Genomic DNA, 27,565 nt, shown 5'->3' on the forward strand with positions numbered 1-27,565 from the left:
ATGCACCGGGAGCCCGACGTGGGATTCGATCCCGGGTCTCCAGGATCGCGCCCTGGGCCAAAGGCAGGCGCCAAACCGCTGCGCCACCCAGGGATCCCCAATACAATCTTTAAAAAAGAAAAGAATAGGAATCTGAAGCCCAGGGAAAGGAAGTGACTTGCCTAAGATCAAATATCCTACTGGCATTTCAGCCGGACTTAGAACCATATGCTATTTCCATCACATTGGGTACATTCTACCCAGCTTCCAAAGTGTTACAGAATCCCCCCATACCTGCACCCCTTCCCATTTATTTCACGTTCCTCACCCCTTGATCCATCTGCTTCTAATTATATTCATATTCTGACCATATTCATCCCCCAGCCCAAGTCTTGTATAGGCTGTTCTACCTGCCTTGCAAGCTCTTCCCATGTTTCCACCAATCAAATCCTTCAACATCTAGCTCGTGCTGCCCCCCCTAAGTCCCAGGAAGCCACCTCCTAGAGCATCCACCAACACTGAGTCCCCTCCTCAAGCCCCTCTAACACCTGTGCTCTGTCATTCTTAATTGCTGTGTGTATACTTTGTCCCTTAGGCGGTAAGCTTGTTAAGGTCACGGATCATGAAATATGTATTTTTAGCTGCCGTCACACCTTGCACTCTTCCAAGAACAGAACAGAAACGTGGTGAACACGTGCCTGCTCACCTGCCATTCTGAGTTTTCGTATCCTCAAAGAGGGAGCCTGGTTTGGAGAAAGAAACGATCATCTGTCAGCCACTGCAATGTGCCAGGCACATTCACATATGTCCTGTCACGTGTGTTCCATATATTCAGTCTTGGCCAAGTTCACCACGAGAAAGAGACATGCAGGGCTAAGTTAGCATAGCTAGGTTTTAGAAGAAGTCCTAATAATTATCATGTTTACCCTCTCTGAAATGTTTTTTAAGAATTTAATTTAGGGGCACCTGGGTGGCTTAGCGGTTGAGCATCTGCCTTCAGCTCAGGGCCTGATCCCGGGGTCCTGGGATCGAGTCCTGCATCAGGCTCCCAATAGGGAGCCTGCTTCTCCCTTTGCCTGTGTCTCTGCCTCTCTCTGGTCTCTCATGAATAAATAAATAAAATCTTTAAAAAAATTTTAAAAAAGAATTTAAACAAAATAATTTTTCCCCTAGGAATATGGCCCACTTCCCCCTCTCTGGTCATAAACTTGACATAACTGAGGGTGTTTGCTTCTCTGCCCTGGATGACAGACGCTCTGAATCAGTAGCAGACATCCAGCTGCACACCTCTGGTGACCTGAAACACTGGCAGGTCTATTCCCAGCTCTTCCTCAATCCTCAGCTCTGGTATACCACATGATTTCACTATGTGCGTGACAAATTACTGTGGGCATCTCAAACCCTTTGTGTAAAAAACGGGGCGGGGGCTGGTAAATAAACTGAATGTCATCCTCAGGAAGAAGTGTAACAGGCCTCACATGTGTTTTGCATATTTGCACATTAGAGACTACGTGAGTCTGATATGAGTTTCACTTACGGATCTTTCTCCCCTGCTCAGCTTCATGGTTTGATGGAACACACGCTCGCACACAGATGCACACAGATTTCAATCAGATAGTAATTTTCATCACAGGCAGACCAGCCCTCCTACCCGCTCTGCTTGCATCTGGCTCTTCCTTCCTTCACAGGCCACTGCAAGAACTTTTACGTGCTACTGAAGTCTCTGTGAACCTTCACTTACTGTTTGGGGAACAGGCATGATATCACTAGCCTGTCTCCCTCATAGGACTGCTCTGAAAACCAAGTGAGAGATCACAGAGGTCATGTCGAATGCTGTAACAGCCTGCAAACCCACAAATGATCGGTACTTGTGAGGTCCTACTTTTAATAATAATATTGCTTCGCCATTGTGGTGGACACTCTGGTCTCCTCCCACAACTGAGCAGACCTCCCCCTCCGGTGGCTCTGCTGGGAGCCTAGAGCTTCTGCAGGGCCAGGAAGCCATGTGCCTTTGTTTGCTCAGAGCCACGCCCAGGATGTTCTAACACTTTACCACTGCAGTGGGCTCCAGAAACAGCTTTAGCTAAGTTAATCCCTGGCTGTGCCATTAATTTTTTAAAAAGCCACACATGAAAGAGAGCTTTGTAAATATTTTAAACAATCCTTAGGGGCTGAAGCTAAGTGTTTCTGCTTTTTCGCTCCTCTCTGTCGGGTACTCTCTTATCTCACAAAAAGGCCGAGGTGGAAAATGGAAGGAAAGGTGCCCCATCACAGTCAACACGGGTGGGATATTTTCCTAACTCAGCCGTGCCCCACCTGGAATGTCCCTTCTCTTCTGCTCAAAAACCCTCTGCCCTATCTCCGGATGCTCTGGCTGATCTGGGACCTTATCCTGATTGTTCCGACAACGCTGAGGCTCACAGGGGCACAGAGTGACCCAACACTGAGCAGGTGGAGATGCGCTGAGAGTTGTATCTTGGTTCTTTTCAACCCCCAAAGTCTCTCCACAGGCCAAGCACACCATGGCTGCCAAAACCATCTAGGATTGCTCTCATTGCACAGAGCAGCCACATTTGGAAGCAGAGGTTGGGTTCCCATAATGCTGACTTGCCTTCAGTTTCTCCACCACCCCACACTCATTTGCCTCTGGGCTGCTCCACTCACACAGAACCTCCCCTCCTCCCCAACCTCCCTCCAGGACTGGGGTGGGTGTCCCTGCTCTACTTTCCACCAGCCTCCTATGTGTCCTCTTAGGACACCTCCCACACTTGGATGCAACTTCAGGCAGAAATGTTGATCTTTGTCAAACTCTGGGAAGGAACGCACAAACCCACTTCATTCCAACTTTCCCTAGCAGCCAGCACAGTGCCCAGCACAGAGCAGTGCTTATTATGACCTTACCAAATGAGCACAAACGAAGGGTGCAGCATTTGGAAAGCCACAGCACCCTTCCACGCATGTAATGGCACTCTGGTTCCTGTCACGACACGTACATTATCAGCAAAAGATCCCCTCAGAAGCTGAGGGTCCTATAAAGGAGCTTAATCCAAGTCCATCCTTTCTGTTTTGCTGTTTCTTTAAACCACAAATCTTTCTGGGTGGAGTGGGCTTATGTGGACCAAATGAAACACAAATGCTCAAGAGCCTCCTTCCCAGGAATTAAGTATACTTTTCAGCATCTCATCCCCACTTGTCCATGCTATTGAAGCTGCTACAACCACTCTATTTGGTCCTCTTCTACACACAGGTTGACTACTGGCTTCGCACAAAGACTAAAGCAGCAGAGTCAGCCACCAGTTCTACTGCCCTCATTACGCACCTAACACACACTAAGTGCTTTGCCAGAGTCCTCTTGGATGTTTGTTGGTCCTGGGAATCGGCCAGTGTTGGCCCACTGGGGATATCACAGTGCAGAGGCTAGGAGGTGGCAGAGGGAGGATGAGGACCCAGATCCGTTTGGTGCAAAAGCCTGGGCAGCCATCTCGGTTCCAGAGGGTCGCAGCAGGAGGGCAGAGTGGCTGCTATGTCTGTTGACACTGACAGCTGTTCAAGTCTACGACACCATTCTTACACACCTGCCTCAAACACCACTGGGCCAATTCGCCTTCTTGGAAACTGGGGTCCTGAGAGGGGGACACAGGTGCCATGGGCCACAGCCACAATGGGACCCAAGGCTCCAGACTCATCAGTCACTGCATCACCCCCACTCCCATCACTTGCCCTGGTTCCCCTGAGGAGGCAAGGTTAGAGAGTCACAAGGCAGGGACCTGCTCAAACAAAACCCACTTTCCTCCTGCACTGCCTTGCCTGGGGCAACCACACCTCTTCTGTTGATTCTTAGGCAACCAGAGTGTTCTAGGACTGGTCACTCATACCCTCACATCTCAGAAGGCAGGGATTACGATGGGTTAGAGATAGTCTCTACCCTCAGGGGTCCCACCTCGAGACAGGACCTCAGCAAAGGTCTGTTGGCAAGACCTGAAGCTGGGCCCAGGAGGGGTTTCCCAAGGGAAGACTCAGCCCACAGTTGGAGAGGAGGCACATGGGTGGGGGGTAGGGGAGCTCTGTCTCAACCTGCCTCTCACTTACGCCCCAGCCAGTGCTCCAGCCTCTGGGAGGTAGACAATGCTTCCTTCAAAGGATTTACTATGAAGACTCAAAAGAGGATTTACCATAGACTGGGCAGGCAACTGGGAAATGTCAGCTCCCTCCCCCACCCAGGGCTGCCTTCCCATGGGAAGGCATGGGGCTCCCTTCCCATGGGAAGGCATGGGGCTCCCTTGGGGCTCCCAAAGCCAGGATTCTGGATAAATAAGTATGCTGGGTCTCCTGTCCTCAAACCTCAGGTGTCATGCTGGAGAATTAGGGCACACGCAGAATCCCACCTCCCAGCACCTGCCCACTCCAGCACCGGCCACCAAAGGCCCAGAGGCTTCCCTAGCGCCTGTGAGCCACATCCTTCAGGGCTGGTTTGGCTCAACTCGGGTGCCAGGGAGGGAATGGGGTGGAGGCCAGGTCTCCCCATCTCTGCGCCCTCAGCCCTCAGCTCCCCACCGAGACAAAGCAGGGATCCTTTGTTTCCGGCCACACCCAGGGACGACGGACGGCTCAGCCCCCACCACCCTCCTACCCCCCAGCGTTAACCCTTCTGAGGCCACAGCTGCCAAGGCCACCCCAGTAGGTTTATTTTTAGCTGCGGTGAGAGTGGGAGGGGCGCTCCATGATGGCGCAGTCCCTCGGCCCAGACTTCCACTCCGTCGGTACGGGCGGGCGGGGAGCGGGAGGCGGAGGACCGTATTTTCGCTTCCTCCCGCAGGGGAGGAACTCGGCTGCGAGGTGCCGGGGCCGGCGGGGCGCAGGCCAGGCGCAGGACGCTCGGCCTCCCCGCCCATCCCCGCTCCCCGGCCCGAGGGAGGGGTCCGGCCCCCGCGCCCCTCCCTCTTTTGTTCAGCTCCGCATCCTCCCGGTCCACGCCATCCTGCTGCACTTCCCGTGGGCTGGGGCGGGGGGGGAGCGGCGAGCCCGCGGGGAGAGGGGCCCGAGGCTCCGGCCCCGCCTAGCCATGCGGGGCTCCCCCCGTCGCCACCATTGTCCCCAGAGGCTGGGGGGAGGGGGCCGCAGAGCCGAGACCGGCCCCGCCCCACCCGCCGCCACGCAGGAAGCCTCGGGGGCCGCCCCCGCCGTCCCCCCGCGGATCCCGACCCCGGCGGCGACCACCCCCACCCCACAAAGAACGGCGGGGCGGGGGCGGGGCGGGGCGGGGGCCCGGCTTACCGTGATGTGCGGAATGCTCTTCTTGCCTTGGTAAGACATGGCCCCGCTGGCGCCCTCGGCCCGGCCGGCGGACCCGTGGGGCGGTGGTTCGCTCGGCCCGACTCTCCGCGGCCCCGCTCCCCGCGGGCGCGGTGGCAGAGGCCCGGGAGGACGCAGAGAGGGACGCAGGCTCGGCGCCCACGGCTGCCCGGCCCGCGCGCCCGCCGCTCCGGCTGCAGCACCTCCCGGCTCGGTGCGGAGGGCGGGAGGAGGAGGGAGAGGCGAGGGCGGGAGGAGGGGGCTACAGACAGCTCCTCCCGGCGGCGCGGAGCCGAGCCCGATTCGCCCCTCTCGGCTCGAACCAGGAAGCTCTTCCCTTCCGATCCCCGCACTCCGCCCCCGCCCCCCGAGCCGCCCAGCCCCGCCGACCCCCGCCCCGCGCGCACGCCCTGGGCTGCGCCCCGGCCGCGCTCTCGCGATTGGGAAGGTCTGGTTCTCAGGGTGCTTTGAAATGCGGGAGACGGCCTGGCGCGGCGCAGCAGGGCCCGCCGCAGCGCCACAGGTGCGCAGCACCGCATCTGCGGGCCTCCCCGCCACAGCTGCGCGGCGCGGGGCGCGGGGCGGGCGCGGGGCGGGCGCGGGGCGGGCCCCTCCGGCCGCTCTCGCCGCGGCCTCCGTTCGTCCGCTTGTCCGTCCGCTGTGCACACGCCCTGAACGCATCAAGCCTTTTCCATCTCCGAGGACTCCGAGCCTTTATTCAAGCTGTACCGCCTTCCTTAACATCTAACCCCAAACAAAAGGTTACCCATCTCCCCGACCCCTCGTCAGCGGCCTCTCCAGACAGCCTTTCCCGCCACCTCCCCACTGCCATCGTTGAACCAGCTTCCGCGAGGGCTCAGCAGTCTTACTGCCAGGCAGTTAGGGATGAGAGTGCAGGGATGGGAGAGACAAGGCCCTAACCTAATGAATGGCTGACCCGCTCTACCCCCTGCTGCAGGGTCTCATCACACAACAGCCTGGCTGGTGGGGTGGAGGACGGGGGGACCAAGTCACCCCCACAGTCTTCCCCACCAGTGATGGTTTGGAGGGCCAGACCACTGGCACTAAGGTCCCCACAGACCCCAGGACAGGCTGGGGGACAACAGAATAGGATGCCCTGCCTCCCAGTGTATAGTGGACCACAGCCCCAGCACCCCCACCCATATGTTGCTCTAGGGAGAGGGGTCAGGAGGCCAGGGCATAGCTTGATAAACTTCTAGACAGGAAAGGAGAAAGAGGGAATGGGGGAAGGGGGAGTCCTAGCAAGCCCCCCAATCCTGGAAGGCGCCCCAAATCTCCAGACAGAATAACATGTTAACCTTCTCTGCCATTCACTTTCTGCCTGCAAAATACAAACTCACAGTATCTTTTAAAAGATCCATCTTCTTTACTTTCAAGTTGCCACCCAGGGGGAGGGTGTCCTAGGGGTGGTGAGGAACCCCACTCTGCAAACTGAGGCCTGAAGTCCTTACCTCCACAGCCACCTAGAGGCCAGTCACCCTGACCAGGACGGGAGGCCAGAGATGCTTTGGGCTTGAAATAGGTTTGTAGGTTCGCAAAAGAGAAGCAATTTAGGATTCCAGGGGCCCTAGGGGCCATAATATCCTCCTTTATACTGGTGGGTATACTGGTTGGGGCTTACAGAAATAAAATGGTATCTCAGGTGCAAAGTATGTTAGCTACAATCAGAACAGTTCCTGGAAGCCAGGTTCCCTCCCGCACCCCTTATCTAGAGCTCATTCTCCTGCACTCGTTCATTCAACCTGGCCTCTGGGGGCTGAGCTGGGTCTTAAATCCTCGTTGATGACCGGAATTTGCCAGTCTCGGGTCCCATGCCGCCCCCATTCCCTTCCTCAGCGTGGTTAAGTCCTGGGTTCCGCACCAGGACGTCCCCGGGGGTCAGTCTGGGCAGGAAAGCTCCAGAGCTGGGGACGAGACCACGTGCGTATCGGGGGAGGGGCACCGGCCCGCGATTGGCCACACAGATCGCTGCTCCCATGCAGACTTCCCGGGTACAAAGCGCCGCAGTCGCGGGGCCTCCGGCCTCAGCAAAGGCTGCGCCTGCGCCGCAGAAACTCCTCCTCCCTCACCGGGAGAGAGCTTTCTGGGCGGGGGGAGGACCCCCGCTCCCGCCCCCACCCCACCCCCCGCCCCGTGCCCTCTGCAAAGCTCTGGAGCCGCGAAGCCCGCCCCGGAACCCGAGCCCCGTGGCCGCTTGGTCCGCAGAAAGTAAAAGGCTTCCCCTTGGGAGACCGTGAGCCCCTCGTGTCCGCAGTCCCAAACCTCCAGAGCTTCCGGAGCCCTAGGCGCGCCGCAGGCGCCGCCTTTTGTCCAGTCCCCGGGAAGCCATGGAGAAAGGGAAGAGAGGGCCAGAAGGGGAGAGGGAAGAGTGGAAGAGGTGAAGCGACCACCGCCCCCAAGTGCCTAGGCGCGGCTGCGGAGCCGTCGCAGGCAGAGCCGGGGGCGATGCTGGCTCCGGGGCCGCTGGCCGTAGCTCCGGCAGGGACGCGCTTCCAGACAGCTTCCCGACGTGCACAAAGCGCTCTCGCCTCCCTGATCCTCCACCACGCCTTGTGGGTGGCTGGGAGGAAAATGCCATCCCCATTTCACAGGTGGAGAAGCTGAGGTTCAAGAGGGCAAAGGGCCTCGGCTGGAAACAGGGGTTACCGGTACCGACCCGGGCATCTGGATCCGCAGCCCTGAAGTCTCCCGCTCGCGCTCAGAAGCCTGAACCCCAAACAGGGTCGACCACGAGGGAAGCAAGTGGTCAGGGAGAATAAGAAGGGGTAGGGACAAGGAGATGACTCCCGATAGCCCCCTCCCTTGACCTCCCCCCACCCCCACCGCCATCAGTGTAGACCTCCCCCTCTCAGGGCGCCGACTTCAGGACCACGGAGAGTTCCCGAGCTCCGGGGGCGGAAGGCCGAGAGCCCGAGGATGGGAGCAGGAGATCCCGTACTGCGTCCAAGCAGCCGCAGGCCGGCCCAGCCCCCACTCCTCCAGGAAGCCCTCCCAGATTTCCGTCTGGATCGAGCTCTGCTTCCTCCCGCTCACTTTATGCCTCTCATAGTATTTAAGGGGAGAAGGGGCAATAAAAAATGATAGTAAAATCCAACAACGAACATTTATTGCTCACTGAGTACCGGCATTAACTGATTTGATTCTCACCATGAATCTATCGCCCACCCTGGCCTGGGGTGGGGCCAGTGTGCTGAGTCGGGACCCCAGCATGTACTGGGGGGAGGGGGGGAGCTGGGACCTGAGCAGTGCTCAGACTTCGAGTTCTGGGCTAAGCTGACAGCTCGCTGGTCCTCAAGTGCTCCAACTTCCGTTGTTCTAGCATCTGACCCCGACCCTTACGCACACATCCCAAAGCTGTGCTGTCTACCCATCCATCTTCGTCCAATTCCCTGGCGACCTCTAGCTTAAGGGAGAAGAGCCATAGGGCCCACGGCCTGGCATTCCCTCTCTCTGACGCCCCTTCACTTTCGGAGGGTAAAAACCTCCAAGTCTAGGAAGCTGGAGAGCCGGGTTCAAGTCTCCGCTCTGCCTCCAACTTGCTCTGTGAAGGGAGCCCACTGGCGTCGTGCTGGGCGACTCAGCAGCATCCCCTGAAAATGTCGGTGCCTGGGGATAGCAGTTTCTAGTTCTATGTGCCCGACCCATCCAAATCTTTAAGCAAATCTTTCCCCCCAGAAAGCACAGAGGGAGCACACAGGAAAGGCTTCTTTGAGCATTAACCTGTGTGACCACAGGCGGTTCACTGAACCTTTTCCAGAGCCTGGTACACCGTAGGGGCTCTATAATCACTAATGAGTGAGTGAATAAATGAATGGACTAATGCGGAAAGCAGTTCCCCTTCTTTTCAAAAGGCAAAGAACGGGGCTCCTTGGATTAAACTTCACCCCAGAGGTCCCCTCGCTTTGAAGGGTCCATGTGGCAGCTGTAGCCAACTTACTTTCCTGCTCAGAGCCTTGCTCCCCCTTTCTGCAGAAGAGCAGCAGGGGGCTGGATCGCGAAGGACCCTTTGGAGTCTCCCGGGCTGGGCTGACCAACCCCGACCAAATGGTAGCCCCGCTCGGGCCCTCCAGTGGGATGGAGCGGGGGAGGGGCCTTCCGCGGCCCTCTCGAGCCCGAGGGCAGCGGCCCGGGCGTCCCCGAGGGTCCCGCCCCCCCCCCCCCCGCCGGTCGGCGCGCGCCCTGAGGGTACCTGGCCATTGTCCCGGCCGAGCGGCAGGTCGCGGGGCGCGGGGCAACGGATGCGCAGCGCGGGCGGTCGCTCCTCGCGCTCGCCCGGCGAGCTGACTGCCGAGCCCGAGAGCTCGCTCCCGTCGCTGGCCGTGTCCTCGCTGCCGCCGGGCCCCGGCAGCCCCACGGCGTCGGGCCGGCCAGCGCTGCGAGGCGTGCGCGCCGAGCCGCGGCGGCCCACGCTGTAGGCGTCGAAGTCGATGGTCTTGTTCTCGTAGGCTCCCTCCACCGCCGCGAACATGCCGCCGTACTTCTGGCGAGGCGTCTGCGCCGCGCTGCCCGGCCGCGCCAGGTACACGGGCAGGTCGTCCTCCGTGTTCCACGCGCGCCGCCGGTCCGCCATGCCGCTGCGAGGCCGCCCGCCCGCCGCCCGCCGCCCGCCGCCCTGGCCACCGCCGTGCGCCGCGCTCCCCGCTCGCTGCGGGCCCGCGGCGGCCCCGGCGACTGCGGCCCGGGGAGGGGCGGGGCGGGCGGGGCGGGGCGGGGCGCGCGGCGGGGCGGGGCGCGGGGCGGGGCGGGGCGGGGCGGGGCCTCCGGGCGGCGGCGAGCGCGCGGGGCGGCCGGCTACAAAGGGCCGGGGGGCGGGGCGGGCGGCGGGGGCGGGGCGGGGCGGGCCGGTGACGCGCCCGAGCCGCAGCGCCGGGGGCGGGCAGCCGAGCCGCAGTGCCCTGGCCACACCCCCGCTCCCCGCCCCCAGCCCGAGCGCGGGGCGCGCGGAGGGCGAGGAGTGCGAGCCTCGAGTGTGCACACGCACACACACACACCCCCAGGCACGCACAGGTTCGCACCAGCACGCCAGACAAGTACGCCATAACACACGTGAGAAATGCACCAACACGCTAGCGCGCGCGCACACACGCACACGGGAGTCGATTACACTCAGGCTTCCCAGGCACACGCAGGCTCATTCAGTCACATGGTAGACACTTTTGCACACACGTACAAGCTTGTATGTATTATGAGCCAATTACACACACCCACGCCAGAAGTTCTCATAGTCCCCCCAACCCCACCAATCCAGCATCACACCGAAATTAATCGCACAACCGGAGAAACACTCACACGTTGCACGCAGCAACCATTCAGTCAACAGTGTTATATTGAGCGCCCGCTGGTGCCCAGCACGCTGTGGGTACTGGGGACAGTGCTGTGAACAAAATAACACCAAGTCCTGCCCTCCGGGAGCTGACATTCTGAGGAGGGAGGAAACAAACACATGTATGATGTACCCGGCGTGCTGAGTGCTGGGAAAGATGAGACAGCAAGGCAAGAGGGACATGCCAGGACCACAGTCACTCAGGCAGACAAGAGAAATACACCCCTGCACGCCAACGAATGACACACACACACACACACACACACACACACCGTGCTTGCTCCTACAACACTCACGCAACAGAGAGATTGTCACACACTCCTATCAAAGGTAAACTCACAGGGTGACTCCACGCAGATGCACTGGCAAACCCAGTCAGGATACCCACGTGGAAATGCACACCAGAAATCAGGAGAGTCTGAAGCTTAAATAGGAACACTCCAGAGAAAAACACACAGAGACAGATGAACACATAGGTACACACTTGTCAGTCACCCAGACAGGAATATTTCTCTTTCTAGGGTCACCTCCCACGACCCCTGGTACAGCATACCCTTGATGTGCTGGCAGCTTGGAGTCGAGGATCCCAGGCTTCCTCTGACTTGGGCCAGGCGAAAGACATGGGTGCCTGGGGTCATTCTTCTGGGGCTCCCCTCAATCCTTCTTTCAAGGCCGGGCTCCATGTGCCTCCTCTAGACACCATCCCTCATTTCTCCATGATTATTACCAGGCAGAGGGTCCTAAGAGTCTCCAGGGATATGGCAACTCCAGCTGCTCTTTCTGGATGGATGGAATCACCAGCTGCCGACCTTCTCTGCCAGAGAGTCCAGACAGGCGGCACCTGGGACTCGGTGGGGACCGCAGAATGGAGCCTGAGTGCCTGGCCTTGCACCCTCACCCTCACCCCTCCCTATCCCGGGAGCTGTCCCTTCAGCACCAGGCCTTTCCCCAGTTCTGGGGTCCCAGACAGACAGCCAGATTCACATTTTCGTTCTTGTGACTGCTGGAACACATAGGCTGATAACTCCAGGGATACTGACTTCAGAGTAGCTGATACGTCTCTGTATTTCTGTCTTGCAACCCTAGAACAAACCACCCACTGAGCAGATGAGGAAACAAGAGAGGAGCAGTGAAACAGATACCTAGTGCCTCAGATCTTATTGCTGTTTGGCCAGGCTTGGAGCTCGGTGGGCATTTAGCAGGTCCCTTTCCTGTGCTGGGAACATAGTGATGAATATTTATAAAGCTCCTTCCTTCAAGAAGCATATATCATAGGAGGGGAGAGAGTACTGGCCATAAAGAACGTAAGAACCCCCCCCACACACACACACACACACACAAACTTTCTCTCTCTTCTATCCACCCCATCCTCCATCCTTCCTTCCCTACTCCTTTGTCTTGGAACATCCTGCACAGATTTCTGTCACAAATACTCCTCTTGTGGTCTGGAGAACTCTAGGCTTCATTGCAAGGGTTTTCAATGAAAACTTCTATCTGTCCTGGGAAATACTATTCCAAGGATATCCCAGGCTAGGAAATTTCATGTTTAAGACCACCTAGACTTCAAAAGCTCCACAAATATTCAGAGTAACTAAACCCATAGAAACAGCAGAGAATCCAAGAATTTGAGTTAGAACTCTTGAGGTCAATCCTCTATGACTGAATCTGCTTTCAACATTTTTAGGAGCTCATCTCCCCGGCTTTGCTTAAATACCACTGGTGATGGAAATCCCACTGCTTTCCAAGAAATCCTTTTCTGCTGTGAGAAAGGGCTAGACAATTGTCAAGACTAGGAGGGAGTATCATGGGGAAGAAGGAGGGAAAGAGTCACCTTTGTGCAGAAGCAAGAAAGGAAAAGCAGAGTTGCCATTTACAGAGATTTACTACATGCCAAGGACCACTGTGGGCACTGTACGTATAGTAACTCTTTTTAGGCGTCACAGCAACCTTTGACATAGATACCATTTTAGCTTCATTTTACAGATGAGAAAACTAAGGCTCAGAGAGCTAGGTGATTGCCCAGGGTCACAGCTGGTAAGTGATGCTGCTGATGATTTAAACACAGTAGTCTGGTCCCAGAGTCTACATCTTAATCTATACTCTACACTCAAGAAGTGTGGCTGAAGAAGTCCCTTTGGAAGAGGAGAGATAAAGGAAAAGGTCTGTGATTGTCAGAAGAGTCCAGATTTTTTACTTAGAATCCGTCTTCCCTGCAACCTGGGGTAACTAATCATTCAGACTTCATCCAATATACATTTGAACACCTACTGTATGTCACAGGCTTTATGTTACTTCTCAGGACTCCTCTGTTTCCCCAAAGACAAGGGAGAGGGTTCTGATTTTTATGGAATTCCTGCCATGTGTACATAAGGGTCTTTGCACACGCTATCCATCTCTACATACTACACTCTGCTTTACGTGTCACTTTATATGCCACGGTTTCTCTCAGCAGTCCCATGTGGCAGACAACACCATCTCCATATTCAGTCTTCACTGCTGAGGGGTACATACTTTAAACTTACAGCTCCAGTTATCTGCCAGGAGGTGATCATGCTGGAGCTCAGCTCAGGTTTGTCTGAGTACTTCCTACAGCATCCCCTCATTCAAGGTCATAACCCAAGGGTAGCAAAGAAAGGGAAGCCAGAAACAAAGGTGGGGGCTTAAGTCAGGAAATGTGCCCACCAGCCTGCAGGGAGCCCAAGGGAGCAGGATTTGGCAGAGGCCAGCAGAGGAAAGCCCAGAAAACCTGAGCAAACTGCATTCGGGCCAGAGGATGGCTATGACCTTCTCCATCCTGTCCTCTGATTGCTTTCAGTCCTCCAGGGAAGGAGTGCTCACAAGTGAATTAAACCATGACATTTGGTGAAGGACAAGCCAGGAGCTCATGCTGTCAGGCCATGAAGCCTTCCAGGGTAATGGCAGAGAACAGAGAGAGCCATGTCACATGGCAGCAGGGAGCGAACAGGAGAGGCCACTTGGTTCCAATGCACGTTCTGCATCAGGGCGCTTTTTTGGGCAAACAAACAAACAAACAGATATTTTTAAAAAGCATCAGTTATAAAAAGAATGCCTTCCAAAAAATAAGGGAAAGGGAATTGTAGTTTATTGTTAGGTCTGAATCTGTAAGGCAAGTAATGGGTTATTGCAATCGGTTTGTGTATAAGAAACAAGGTTCCAAGAAGTTAAACAAGCTGCCTAAAGTTATGTGGCCATAAAGTAGCAGAAAAATGGTTAGACTTTAGGCCTGTTTGATTCTGAAATGTCTGCTTTTCCCCCAGCAGTCTCCAAAGCAGTTCATAGGTGATTCTGGTAGGCAGACTGATAGCCCAGTCTCAGTGACCATCTCCTAATCGCTGGGATGTGTGTATATGTTATCTTACGTGGCAAAAAGGAAAAGGGAATTTGCAGATGTGGTAAAGTTTGGGATCTTGTGAAGGGGGAAAGTATCCTGGATCATCCAGTTTGGCTTAATATAATCACAAGCATCCTTATAAGTGAAAAAAGGGAGGCAGGAGAATCAGAGTTAGAGAAGATGTGACAACAGAAGCAGGTGTCAGAGTCAGAGAGAGATTTGAAGATGCTACAATGTTGGCTTTCATGATAGAGGACGAGAGCATAAGAATGCAGGAAGCTTCTAGGAGCTGGAAAAGGCAAGGAAGTGAATTCTCCTGGGAGCCTCCTGAAGGAATACGGCCCTGACAAAACCTTTCAGTCTGAAGTTCAATTCAAACTTCTAATCTCCAGAGCTTTAATATTGTTTTGAGCCACTAGGTTGGTGGTAACTTGTTACAGCAACAACAGCAAACTAATGCAGGCATATAAAGGGCCATAAAGGAAGTCACTTCATTATTTGTACAAAGTGGATTTGACCTCACTACTGCTCACCTAAAATCAAGATTCTTGGATTCATTGCCCTTTCATATTGTGTCAAGGTCTGCAACGTTTTGTAATAAAGCATCAGTAAGTTAGACATTCAAAAGGGAGAAAAAAAACTTTAATTGTGAAAAAGCATACATTTTAATGTACAAAATTACACAAATTATACATTTAACTAACATAGAAAAATACATCTTGGTAACAAGAGAAAATGCCAGCCTAGTTTACACAAGATTGAACAATCATTACAAATCTTGAAAACCCAAGAAGGGAGTTTTGAGCCTGATTTGCAACTGATCGGGAATCCGATGAGCATTTCCAGGGACTGAGCACACTCTGTTCATTCACTGAAGGCAGGAGCTAGGGAGAGCCACTGCTCCTGGGTGCAAGGGAGAGTCCTGCTGAAGAGCATCCAAAGGGAAGGGGGCTCTGCTCCTGTTGCCACATCGCTCCCATGTGAACCTCTGCTTCTAACTGAGGGGAGGGACAGAACTCTGACTGCCAAAATTCTGACCCTTCTGTTCATTAATGGCCATATATAATATAAAATTCCTTTAATGTTCAAGCAACAGCAAGGTGTAGAAGTATTATACATTTGAGACCCAGTGGGAAAGTGTGCAATTTCCAAACTACTGTCTGGACTTCACAGCTTTCTCATGATACCCTACCCTCCCAGGAGTCAACCTGAAAGACTGAGGAGACCAGGAGGGGTTCTGCCAAAATCAATTCACAAGCCTTGTTCATCACCTTTGCCAGGGACACCCAGGTTCCTTCCCTACCTCATTATCAAAAGTTGGTTGTGCAAACCTGAACTTTGGGATCCAACGGAGTCACCCAACTCAGATTGGTGGCACATGCCCAACCATTACCCTGAAATGCATCTGGGCATATCCAGACAGGCAAAGAAAGGTCCTCAATATCTACAGAACACTAACATGTGCAGGTGCTTTAGAAAACACCTGCTATCTCATCAAGGCTCACACCTTCTCTGTCGTTTCCATGGAAGACATTGAGATTTACAGAGGTAAATACACTATCCAAGCTTGTACAACCAGTTGGAGGCAGAGTTACAGTCCAAACCCAGTGTGTCTGGCCCATAACTCATTCTGTGATCTCTATCAGAGGCAAACTTGTCTTCACCCCAGTGAAAAGTCTAAGTTAGTGGTTCTAACATCACTGAATACACATTTGTCCCCCCATCACGTTCAATGTCATATTCACAAACATTGTATTATTTACTTTACCTTACACAAGAAAACATTGATACAGAGTTGATATCAAAATTTCAGGCATCCTTAACAATCCCATTAATTTATGTTTCTCTTCCTTTGTTGTACCATCATATATAGGTATTATCAATCTACCTTTGGACATAGCCTGATGATATTTTTCAAAGACAAAAAAAAATTGTGTTGGAGCAAACCTATTTTGATCCTATTGATTCTCCTGTTAGTCTTTCTATGACTCTATGTAATACATTTGTACCATGGGTGCAAAAGTCAGGTTTGGATGGGAGCTATGCTGGCTGAAACCAGAGTAGGATTTGGGGAAGATCAAATGGGATAAAGAAAACTCAATCCTTCCATTCTAAGCCTACCAACTTCTTAAAAACAGGTTTTGGTCCAAGACACGCACTATCTTTTTCTAGAAATTCTTCTCAAACAGGGAAGAGGACTAAATATATGACCACCTTCCAGGAGTCTTCCTTTTCTACCTCCTTAAGGCATCAAGAATTCCCAAAGAATTTATTTCAAAGCCAGGTAGGAACACAGTTGGCCATGGGCACAAATGCTGAATAGAAATCAGCTTCTATTTGCTTACCCAACTGATAAATCTATATATAGTGGTGGATTTGAAATATCTATTTCTGGAAGATTTTGGGATGTAAGCAACTATATGCGCGAGGTTCATTTTCAGTGCCTATTGCATCACCTGACTGTGTTCTCTGAGCTTCCATGTCAGTGTGCTGTGATCAGCCACCAAGAGCTCAGCATTAGGTTCTGCTACAGTGGAGCTGAATGCTGTAGCACCACACATTTCATTTTCAAAAGGATCATTAGCTGCTTAAGAGGCCCTCTAAAGGTGAACTTACAAAGCCAACTCATGGTCAGAAATATTCCAAAGATGAGAAGTTTCCTCCTATCAACTCTGGAGTACACATTTCTTTCCTAGCGAGGAGCAAAAATAAATATATATCTAACATAAAAGACATCCCCAGGGGCATGTTGGAATTTAATTAACCCAGGAACATGGGAGAACTGAAAGGGAGGGTCTGATACTTTGCCCCATCTCCATTCAGGCCACCCATTAGAATCACCAGAGGCCTTTCTAAAGATCCCTGCCTGGGTCCCACCCAAGACAAGCTGATTTCATGACCTGGAGAGGGGCCTGTGCATTGAGCATTTAAAGAGTTCTGCAGGTGAGTCTAACATGCAACCATGGTAAAGAATTACCACTACCTAGTACAATCTTTATGGCCTACAAAGAACTCATGCTACAGCCTCCCCCACCACCTCCCTGCTCCCAGCCCAGGAGCCCTTTCCACTGCAAGGCACTGTCTGCATGAAGAAAGGTGGAGTATCTAAAATATGTCACAAATGTCTAGCACCCTATTCTCAGAAGTTGACAGTGCTCAAAAAGTTTCACATTCCAGTCCTGGAATTTCACCCTGGAATTAAACAAGAGTTGTGAATCTCTTAAAAGCAACTCACCAGCCTGAAAGGGGGAAAAAAATCTTCTCAAGTTTATAAAGTTTGCTAGGTAAATTACTGACTAACACAAATGGAAAAAAGGAACTCATCTTTTAAAGACTTTGGCTTCCTCATCCTCCTCTGCAATGAGAGGTCACGAACTCATACAATAATCTCTTTGCAAAGCAGCTTATAAACTTTTGATCAGCATCGCTGCTTGATTTTCACATTGGGAAACTAGGGTAGGGAAGGCTGTGGAGGGAGGGACTTAAACCACAGTCATCTCAGCCTGACCAAGAAGTAGATGAGCTTCCGTGACATCTTGGGATTAAGGCTTCCCCAGGGAGAAACACAGGCATGGATTCTACACAAAAGGAAAGAATGCCTTGACCTAATACATGTTGCTAAGTGATGCCATATGGATTGTAATCCATTAGGAAATGAATTGCATCAGGCTCACATCTAGAATTCCAAATCAGAAGAGCATGCATCATAGCATGGTTGGAGAATCCTCCATAAAGATGTCAGAACCAGATTCAGTCACATCAGCAATCAAGTGACTGTGTGACCATGGGTATGCCATTGTACCCCTCTGGGCTCCAGTTTCCTCACCTCACCTGTAAAATGGGGAAAGCCAGTGGTATTTAATACCAAATCAAGTCTCTAGTTCCCACAATGGATGCTTCCAGATTTAATTACTGTGCCACTGGTCTGCTTGGGAAGGGGAGTGACCTGGCCACTCTGAGCACACAGGTAGCAGTGCAGCCTATAGTGGTCTGCAGAGCCATCAGACCACACCGCCTCTGCGTGTCTCCACTGCTGCCACACCTCTGGAGAACCTATTTTAAGAACACTGCCTAGCAGTTTGTGGGGAAACGTTGCCATGCCAACTCCCTGGCTGTTGCTAATCATAATCTATGAATGCACAGTACAACCATCTGACAAGCAATTCTTCTCTTCCTTAGCCTGGGGAAATTGTCAATTGTCCAAATTGTCATAAGACAGACCACCTTGTTCATAATGGCACACAGTAGGTGCCTAATAGATATGCATTGAATTAATGACATGAACAAAGTGTATGCACCACATTGAAGTCTGCAAAGTGCTCTCCCATCTCGTTTACCTGTCAATGTTCACAGCAAATGTTGAGGCAGGTATATTATTATCCCATTTGACAGGTAAGTAAACTGAGGAGGAGAAGTGCCTTTCCCATGGTCTTGGAGCTAAGAAGTTGCAGAACCTGGACTCCAGCCCAGTGATTCTGGTTTAAGCCCTCATTTCTCTCTCCTACACCAGGTGGTCTCTCAACCCTCTAGCTTATGAAAGTCAAATCCTTAGATATATGCAGAACTTGAGACTTCACAAAGTTCTTTTTCTGGTCATGTTTCCATTTCACTCAAAGCCTAAAGGTAACAAGGCAGGGCTCTACCAGGGTCCATACCTGGCCTCTACGGATCTCCAGTGGGCAGTGGGATGGTCTGCTCCCCCAGGGATGCCTCACTGGTCCCAACGTGGCTCAGAAACTTCTGGGATCTGGAAGGGACAAAGGCAATGAAACCCCACAAGTGGGCAGAAAGACCAGTGGTAGGTGACCAGGGGCCCAGGACAAGCGTGCCACCTGGGGCTGCCAGAGAAGCAGGCAGGGCCCAGATATGGAGGTAGCCCACAGCCAGCAGCAGAGATGAGCCTTGAAGGTGAAGCCAGAGTCCCACATAAAGCCTGCTCGGAGGACGCACTTACTGAGCATTTATCCATCAACTGGCCAATTGACAGATATGAACTGACCCAAATAGCAGGGATTTGGTCTGGTTTGTTCTTTTCTGTAAACCCAGGTAAGCTTGTAATGGTGCTTGGGATTTAGTGGTGCTCAATAAATGCTTCCTGGTTGGATGAATGAATGAATCCCAGTGAGCAACATACCTTAGCCCTAAGAACATGTGAGCCCTGAAGCACTCCAGTGGGAGGCTAGAAACCACATTTTTCCTTCCCCTCCTTGTCCTCCTCCTCCTCCTCTTCCTTCTTCTTCCTCTTCTTCTCTCCCTCTCTTCCTCCTCCTTCTTCTAATATTCACTTTGAAAATATGCCATCATTTCAACCTCAGAGGCAGATTTCTGCTTGGGAAGGGGAGGAGAGGAATTAAACTTCGTTGAGCATCTAGTAGGTGCCAGGCACCTGACGCTCGTCATTTCCCCTTGTGCTGTCAAGGACAGTGATTCAACCCTCTCCAACAGTGGAGAGTCTGCAGCTCAGGAAGGCAGCTGGCTTGCTCCAGCACCAGAAGTAAAAGGCAGACGGTAGACACTGAGATCAGGTTGATAGATTCTGCGGCCAGGCTTTTCCACAACATCAGTACATCAAGTCTCTTGCTGGATTATGCTTTGCTGCCAAGAGGGATCTAGAGCCCTCCAACATACCCTCTCTTGTTACAAAGTAACATATCATGCACCTGCTGTGTGTCAAGCCCTCTGCTGGATTCTTTACCTTTCCTGTCTCAGTCCTCAGAATAATCCTATGGGGAGGCATGGGCCCTTTTCTAATTTTGCAGACAAGGAAATGAACCCCCAAACTTTAGGTTGCCAGACTCAGGCTATGCTGTTAATAACACCGCCTCCATGATCCAGTCACCACCCACCTTGCTTCTTCACAGCAAGTCACTCACTATCCCACCTGTGAGAACACGGCCCAGCTTGCTGTGCCTCTCTGGGTCTCTGTATTTCCAGCCATCCTCTGAAAGTGTTGGGCAGACCAGGCAGGTTAAGTGGTCAGCAGAAGACACTGTAGGAGGGAGCGGGTGCCTGCAGCCCACCAGGCTGGGTGTGCCTGTCAGCCTGGGGATGGAGTGTGTCGGCTTCATCCATCTCTGGGTGTGGCCGTGAAGATAGAAGCCTTGAGTTTGCAGATCCACTGCTCTTCCAAGAGAACCCAGAAATTCAGATTTTGATAAGAAGTCTTGTTTGTAAATGTCATCTGCTAATTCCAAGATGAACAAATACAACACAGGTATTTGTAGCCCTGTGTTTATAGCAGTATTATTCACCCTAGCCAAAAGGTGGAGGCAATCCAAATGTCTGTGGACAGGTGGATGGGTAATCAAAATAAGATCTCTGGAATATTATTCGGCCTTAGAAAGGAAGGGAGTTCTGATACCTGCTACAATATGGATGAACCTTGAGGATATTATACTGAGTGAAATAAGCCAGTCCCAAAGGGACAAATCTTGTCTGACTCCACTTACATGAAGTTTCCAGGGCAGTCATAGTCATCAAAATGGAAAATACAGTGGTGGTCGCCAGAGGCTGGGGGCTGAGGGCTGAGGCAGGGGAGATTAGGGGGCTAGTGTTTAATGAGGACAGAGTTTCAGTTTGGGAAGGTGGAAAAGTTCTGGAAATGGATGGTGGTTATGGTTGCCCAACATGTGAATGTACTAAACTGGGCATTTAAAAATGGTTAAGATGGTAAATTTTCCATTGTATGTATTTTACCACCATTTTTTAAAACAAATCTAAACCAAATGAGATGTGTTTGTGAGCCAGATCTGACTCAAGGGCCACCTGATTGCCTGCTGCAGACTGAGAGCTCTCGGAGATCTGCCCCGTGGGTCGTGGGGCCTACTTGTGGCTTACTCCTCACTGAGCTGGCCCAGGTTCTGCTGAAGCCAAAGATTTTGGGGGCAGATCCTGTCCACCAGCCTGTTTCCCTGCTGTCAACCTCCGCCAGCAGCAGGGCAGGAAAGAATCCGGCTCACAGAGGTTGTACCATGCTGCAGCCTGCTTTTCTCTCTGCCTTCCTGGAGAATGATTTCCTTGTCCCTGTTATCTGCCTGCCTGCCCAAGGAAGTCAGCCCCACAGTCCTGCGCTTTACAGGGAATTTTTTGCAAAGGGAGCAAACTCCTCAGTCTGCACACAGTGGCTAGGCCATAATGCTCTTTAATTAACTGCCTAGCAAAATGAGCTGAGTGGGACTGCAGTCGTTTGAGCATTTTGGGGTGCTGTGGTTATTCGGAGGACAATCCGTGGATATTGTTGCCTGAAGTGACATATGGCTAGACAAGAACTCCCTACTTACTCAGAAAGCAAGAAGACTAGATGCATGATCTTCCTGCCAGCCAGAGTTTGCCACACGATAGGGGCCCAGCAAGTATTTTCTATAGCAGGAAGAGTCTCCTCTCTGATGGGGGATGCATGTAGGGAGGGGTTACAGACTCACCCACTGTCAAGCTGAGAGGCATGTGGCTGCACCCATTTTACAGATCAGGAACAGAGACCTCAAAGTCGCCAGCTGATTAGAGGCACAGCTGGGCCTCTGGGTTCCCTACTGGAGCCCTTTCCTCCCAGATTAGGGGTGCTTGACCTTAGGGGTTCCAGTTTCATTTGAGAATCTGCTGAAATCCGTGGCCCCTCTTTTTAGGGAAGTGCTCAGGTGCATATTATTTTTCACACAGGTTAGAACCTCTACCTTAGCCCAAGCTTCTGCAGGAGTGCTATAATATCAAGATGACTACTAAGATTTTTTAAAGACTATTATACTGTCATGGTACCACATCTCCCATCTTAGGTGGTAGCCATCAGTGTCATGAATAAGAGAAAATAGAATCACATTTACAGACAACAATGATCCCTGACATATGGGAAGCATCTTACAGTATTCAGAACTTTCGGGGATCCCTGGGTGGTGCAGCGGTTTGGCGCCTGCCTTTGGCCCAGGGCGTGATCCTAGAGACCCGGGATCGAATCCCATGTTGGGCTCCCAGTGCATGGAGCCTGCTTCTCCCTCTGCCTGTGTCTCTGCCTCTCTCTCTGTGTGTGTGTGACTATCATAAATAAATAAAAATTAAAAAAAATAACTTTCGTAGCCATTAGATCATTTGGTCATCAGAAAAAATCTGTCGAGTAGGTGTTAAGATCCTCAAACAGATAAAGAAATGGAAGTTCAAAGAAATCTGTGCAAGATGACACAGCTTAGGAGTGACAAAGCCAGCCAACACCTTGGGACTCCAGACCCCTGGTTCCTTACCACCCCGTGCCAATACATACGGGCTTCTGACAGTCAAGAACCATCCTTTGGTCCCCTGGTTGGTATTGTACAAAAAGGAGATATTCGCCTGAATGACTTGGAGTAGGAAGACAGTCCTTTGGCTTGTATCTCAGCTCCCTCGAACGGACTGCAAATCCTGGCACCACCACTGCTGTGTTGGTCAGTCGGGGTGGGGGGATATAAATATTTTCCAGCTTGCCTCTGTGCTATCTTCTTTCCTGCAACAACAAAAGCACAGAGATGAGCTCTTAAAGGGGACATAGTAGCCAGTGTGGCACCTGCATGAAGCTGTCTGAATGCACAAGCCTTCAAGATGCTGGGAGGCCCATTTTCATCTCTAAATGTGGTGGGCTTAAATCATGATATCAATATGCAATTCACCAGCTGCTCTCTCAAGAAAAGAATCTTAGCTTGGAATTAATAGACAATGGCCTCTTTATTTGGGGTGGTTTTCAGTTGCAAAATAATATGGAAGAAGCCTTCATGTGTATTTGTGCAGAGAGAGTTTCTAGCCTTCGACTCTCAAAGGGGCCAATGGCCAAAAGAAGGTTAAAAATTGGGCAGCCCTGGTGGCCCAGCAGTTTAGTGCCACCTTCAGCCCAGGGCGTGATCCTGGAGACCTGGGGTCCGGGGATCAAGTCCCATATCAGGCTCCCTGCATGGAGCCTGCTTCTCCCTCTGCCTGTGTCTCTGCCTCTCTCTCTCTGTGTGTCTCTCATGAATAAATAAATAAAAATATTTTTTAAAGAGAAGGTTAAAAATTGATCCAAAAGAGGAGAGGGATTGAGGTTCTTGAGGCTGTCTTCATCCATCAGTTCAACATTTGGTACCTGTTAGATGTCAGGCTTGATGCTAGGCACTGAGGTTACACTCTGCCCTTTTGAGTTTACAATGTGGCCAAGGAGACAAAGGGTAATCTAGGAATCACAAAAGGGCAGAAACGAAGAAGAAAGGCAGAGTGAGAAACTGCAGGGGGCCAGGAAATAACAATCAAGATGGGGATAGCAGGAGTGTGGGGGAAGGAACTTACCAGGCAGAGAAGGGTGCAGCCTGTGCAAACGCCCTGCGGGGGGGGGGGGGGAAGCGCAAGAAGCCAGAGTGGGATAGCAGAGAAGGGAGGGGCAGCATGGCAGTGGATGAGGCTGGGAAGGCCTGCAGTGCAGCAGATGCTGGGATGGAGGGAAGTTGGGGAGCTCCGGTATAATGCTGGGACATGTTATGGGCTCAAAAGGGATGAAAGTAAGGGAGGAAATGAAGGAGATGGAGGAGAAAGACTGCCTTGAGATAGTAATAATTGAATGGAGTCTTAGAGATGCACAAGCGTTTTCTGGGCAGAGGAAACAGCTTGGGCAGAAGCCTAGAGGTGCAAGAGAACACAGCTCAGCAAGGCATATCAGTTTGCCAAGAGGAGGCTTCATTGCCCAGACAGAAGGTAATCTAGGAAACAAAGGGGGCTGCCAGTCAATAAATTCATTTGGGCAACCTGAAGGTTTGCAGAAGGGGACCCTGGATACAGCAAAGCCCTATCAGAGAGCAGGACTGCTTTGCAGTTCCACAATTACCCCATAACTGATTATCTGAGGTTGGCTTCGGAGCAATGTCCAGGGTCTCCAGAGATGAATAGGATGGGTCATGCACAGCTCACAGCCACATCCATGATACCATCCGTGGTTGATGAGCATGACAACCACAGCGCCTCCGGGTGCCCCCAGCACTGGAGCAAATAAAGTCAGATCTCACCCACTTAGGTGATCTGTTTGTGTAGGTGTTTTCTGTCTGCTTTTCAAAATGGATTTGCATATAACTTATAAGCTGCTTTAAATCTTTTCATTTGAAGGAAATAAGAGAAAAAAATAATTGCAATTCCAATCCTCAAAGTTTATAGGATCAATGGTACTCAAACTTCACTATATATACCAGAATCACTTGCAGAATTTTATAGGAATTCAGATTCTTGGGCTCAACCCCAGACTTAGGGAATCAGTATCCAGTAGGCAATCTCAGAAATCTGTCTCCAGTGAGTTCCATGCTCATGCATTAAGCTGGGTGATTTTTATGCATTAAGCACATGCATGAAGTACCAAGCATGTGGGCACTGCTGCACTGGGTGACGCTTCTGTGTGAGTCTCTCAGTGTAAAGTCTTCTTTACTGGAATCAGGTGAGTGAAACCAAACATAAGAAATCATCATCTCTTGCCTACATCATGCATGAGGCTGGTGCCCAAATCCTTGTATTGATCTTGCATTCATCAAGAAATTAATGTGACAACTCTTCTAGGATTAATAAACATGCTACGGTCATCCCCATAACTCACATGGGTCACTTATAGATGATAATTCCTGATAAACTTACATTTAACACATTATAACAATACAAATCAACTCCTGAGAGATGGCTAGAAGATGCCATAAAGAGGATAAATCACTGTGGGGGAATCACATGTAATGGGAACTCTAAAAAGAATTTTATTTTTTTAAAAGAACTTTAAAATAAGAATGTTTACAATATGCACAAATATATTCTATAAATAAAAAAAATAGAATAACTGATATCAGACCTCAACAGGCAGGGTAAACACCAGACTAGACACAGATTAAGAAAGATTCTGTGAACTAGAAGACAGATCTGAAGAAATGACCCAGGATCTGGCACAGAGAGATAAAAAGGGGTGGGGACAGAGGTTACTCTAGACTAATTGGTTAGAAACAGCTTTTCTGAGGAGGTGATATATGAGCTAAGACTTAAATGACAAGGGACATCCAGCCATGAAAAGAAATGTGAGTCAGGTGTCCGGAGCAGAAGGGCCAGGCATGCAAAAGGCTTAAGATGGGAACAAACCTGGCAGGACCAGGTTGGCATGTTTGAAAACATGGCTCCACTTTGTGAGCTGCCCCCATAGGGAGGAGGAGAGTGTGATCTTGTGAATCCTTGCCCAGTGACTAAGTGGACTTCTGCTCAGAAAGTTGTGGTTAGCAGGAGGCATGTTTTAGGAAGGGTAAAAAACCTCCTAACAATGAGAGCTAACATTCACTCACTCACACACTCACTCACTCATCTCATACTCACATACTTACTCATTCATTCTTTCATTCATTAACTCATTAACTCCATACATTCATTAACACATTCATTAACTCATTCATTCACTCATTTATTCATTCATTGACTCATTCATTCACTCAGTCTTTCATTCACTCACTCATTTACTCACTCATACATTCATTAATTCATTCAGACACTCATTCACTCATTCATTTTTTTCATTCATCACTCATTTACTCATTATCATGTACCTCCTATATGTCAGACATATGGGAAGATATTGGGAATATTGAACAGGACTCCTGCACTTGGAGGAAAATTTCACCAGTGGCCAGTAAGATCCCTTCTCACCAAGTGACTCAATGTTTTTATATAACCACGGCAGGTGTTTACAAGCCCCAGGGAGTTGGAGAGGTCTAAGCTCCAGCCTCCCTTCCTGGTCCAATGGGGGAAGCAAATGCATGAAGTAACAGTGGAGATTGCAGGCAGGGAGATAACCACATGATGGGGAGGGGGAAGCCCTTGGGTATCAGAAAATGAGGGCAAAAATGGGGACACTAGTCCATGCCCTACTTAGTTTCAGACCTTTGTGAAGACAAGATCTCCTCTATGAGAGAAGGCGCTCTGACAGGAGGGGCCCACACAGATGTGACTGTCCTTGACACCATTCATTTAACCCCGAAGGTCAGGCAGCCTTCGGTGAGGATGCAGAATGGAGATGAGAAGGTCAAACTTGGGAAACACTTCATCAGTGCCCTTGCTCTCACTCTGATGTGTAATTCAAAGCAGTGCCGCCGACCTGACCTACTTCATAGACTATAAATGCCCAGAAAGTGCAGAACCCATATTCTCTGCTCCTTTTCCTCCTTCCTCTGCACTGCCATAGTCCCAGCCAGACCACCACTGTCTATTACCTGGACCCCCAGGATAGCTTCCTAACCAGGCTCCCTGCTTCCAGGTGGGCCCCACCCCAATCCATGCTCCACACAGCAGTCAGAATTGCTGGAAAGCTATACAAGTGATACAAGTGAGTGTATCACTCCCTTGCTTCCACTCCCCATCTCTCTCTGCCCTTAGAATAAAGACAAGTTCCTTAGCAAGACTTCCAGGACCCTGCAATGTCTAGCCCCACCCACCTCTCTTATCTCATCACCTGAAATTTAAGCCCTTCCACCTCACACAGCGGCCACTTGAACTCCTTGCATACTGAGCATGCTTACCATGGTCATAGAGCAGTGCTAGGTGTCTGGGGTGGAATGAGCAAGTCAGTGCTTGACGGCAAGTGCTCCTGGCACTGAGGGGCACATTCAGTGCATTCTCTCTTCACTTTATTCTCTTCTTGGTGCTTAGGGATTATTACTTTTTTTCTCCGTTAACACCTTATCAGGAGCAGTTCCTGAACCAGAAATAGTTTCCCTTTTCATGTGTCCCTCACCTGAATGTGAAGTCCAGCTCAGTTAGTAAAGAGGCTCCCTGCACACTGGACTGGGCTGAGCGCTCAGGATTTGCACAAATGCAAGATTTGTGCTGCTGAGAGCTTGCAGGACAGGACAGAAGGACCAGCAGTCTCCATGGGGTGATCAGGACCCTAAGTAGGAGAACCTGTGTAAATGGGAGTGAGGAGGGTTACCTGGGAGCCCTTATCCTGGGAGACCTAGTGCTCTGAGTGGGAGGATCAGCAGGAACAAAATCTGATAATCCAAGAATTACAGGGACAGCAACCCTGGACCACACCTGCTATGCATCAGCCACTGCCCTGAGCCCTTGACAGGTTTTGTGACGCTGAATCCTCATGACTCTCCATAATGTGTGTTTATCATTTTCCTGGTTTACAGAGGAGGACAGTGAGGCTTGGCAAGAAATTTCCCCAAGGTCCCACAACCAGTGAGTGGTGCAGCTGGGATTCTTAAAGGAGACCCATCAGACTCCAGGACCCACAGCAAAACACAAGTGAAAATGGCTCCAAGCAGAGGAGAAACAGCCTCTGAAGGGGGATGCTGACAAAGGACAGATTAAACCTCGATCAATTTAATGTGATTCTTATTGAAAGCAACCCCGTTCCAACATATTTCCTCAGGGAATATTCGGCATTTTCTCGCAGGTAAAGGGAATCAAATGCAAAATTCATGATTGTGTGTGTGTGTTTCAAACAAAAGCAGTCAACATTTGAGAATCTATTCAGTTGGCTCCATCTGGCCACTAATTTTTATGTTTTAAATGATGTGTGTTTGTGATCCACATGATGCTATAAACAGGTTTGGTGTGAATCACGGTGTTTTAATTAGAATATTAGTTATTCCAAAGAA

General features: G+C 51.1%; 2 protein-coding genes and 1 long non-coding RNA gene across 11 annotated transcripts in view; 1 reads left to right on the top strand and 2 right to left on the bottom strand.

Moving 5' to 3' along the window:
• The window catches only part of CRMP1 (collapsin response mediator protein 1), a 74,236-nt gene extending 62,984 nt beyond the window's left edge, over window positions 1–11,252 (bottom strand). Inside the window, exon 1 of one of the 5 annotated variants that reach the window (XM_049108637.1) lies at window positions 11,169–11,252. In XM_049108637.1, coding sequence (XP_048964594.1) covers window positions 11,169–11,237 — 69 coding nt within the window. In that variant the 5' untranslated portion in view covers window positions 11,238–11,252. Of the gene's footprint in view, window positions 1–1,516; window positions 1,559–1,630; window positions 1,874–5,253; window positions 5,446–9,481; window positions 9,882–11,168 lie in introns of those variants that run through there. The other 4 variants (XM_025437546.3, XM_025437547.3, XM_025437548.3 and 1 more) reach the window with 4 other exon arrangements.
• On the top strand, window positions 4,996–8,374 carry LOC118354283 (uncharacterized). The gene is made up of 3 exons (XR_004814506.2): window positions 4,996–5,283; window positions 7,884–8,057; window positions 8,145–8,374. It is a non-coding gene; the product is annotated as an uncharacterized LOC118354283 (long non-coding RNA).
• A 3,339-nt stretch (window positions 11,253–14,591) lies between the features above and the next one.
• Window positions 14,592–27,565, bottom strand: part of C3H4orf50 (chromosome 3 C4orf50 homolog) — a 113,709-nt gene continuing 100,735 nt past the window's right edge. For 4 of the 5 annotated variants that reach the window (XM_035714351.2, XM_035714350.2, XM_049108639.1 and 1 more), the window contains one exon: window positions 14,592–22,434. The gene's annotated coding sequence lies outside the window, so the exon portion shown is untranslated. The remainder of the gene's footprint in view (window positions 22,435–27,565) is intronic. The other variant, XM_049108640.1, reaches the window with a different exon arrangement.

The sequence above is a fragment of the Canis lupus genome, chromosome 3, assembly GCF_003254725.2.
Source record: "Canis lupus dingo isolate Sandy chromosome 3, ASM325472v2, whole genome shotgun sequence".
Taxonomy (NCBI): domain Eukaryota; kingdom Metazoa; phylum Chordata; class Mammalia; order Carnivora; family Canidae; genus Canis; species Canis lupus.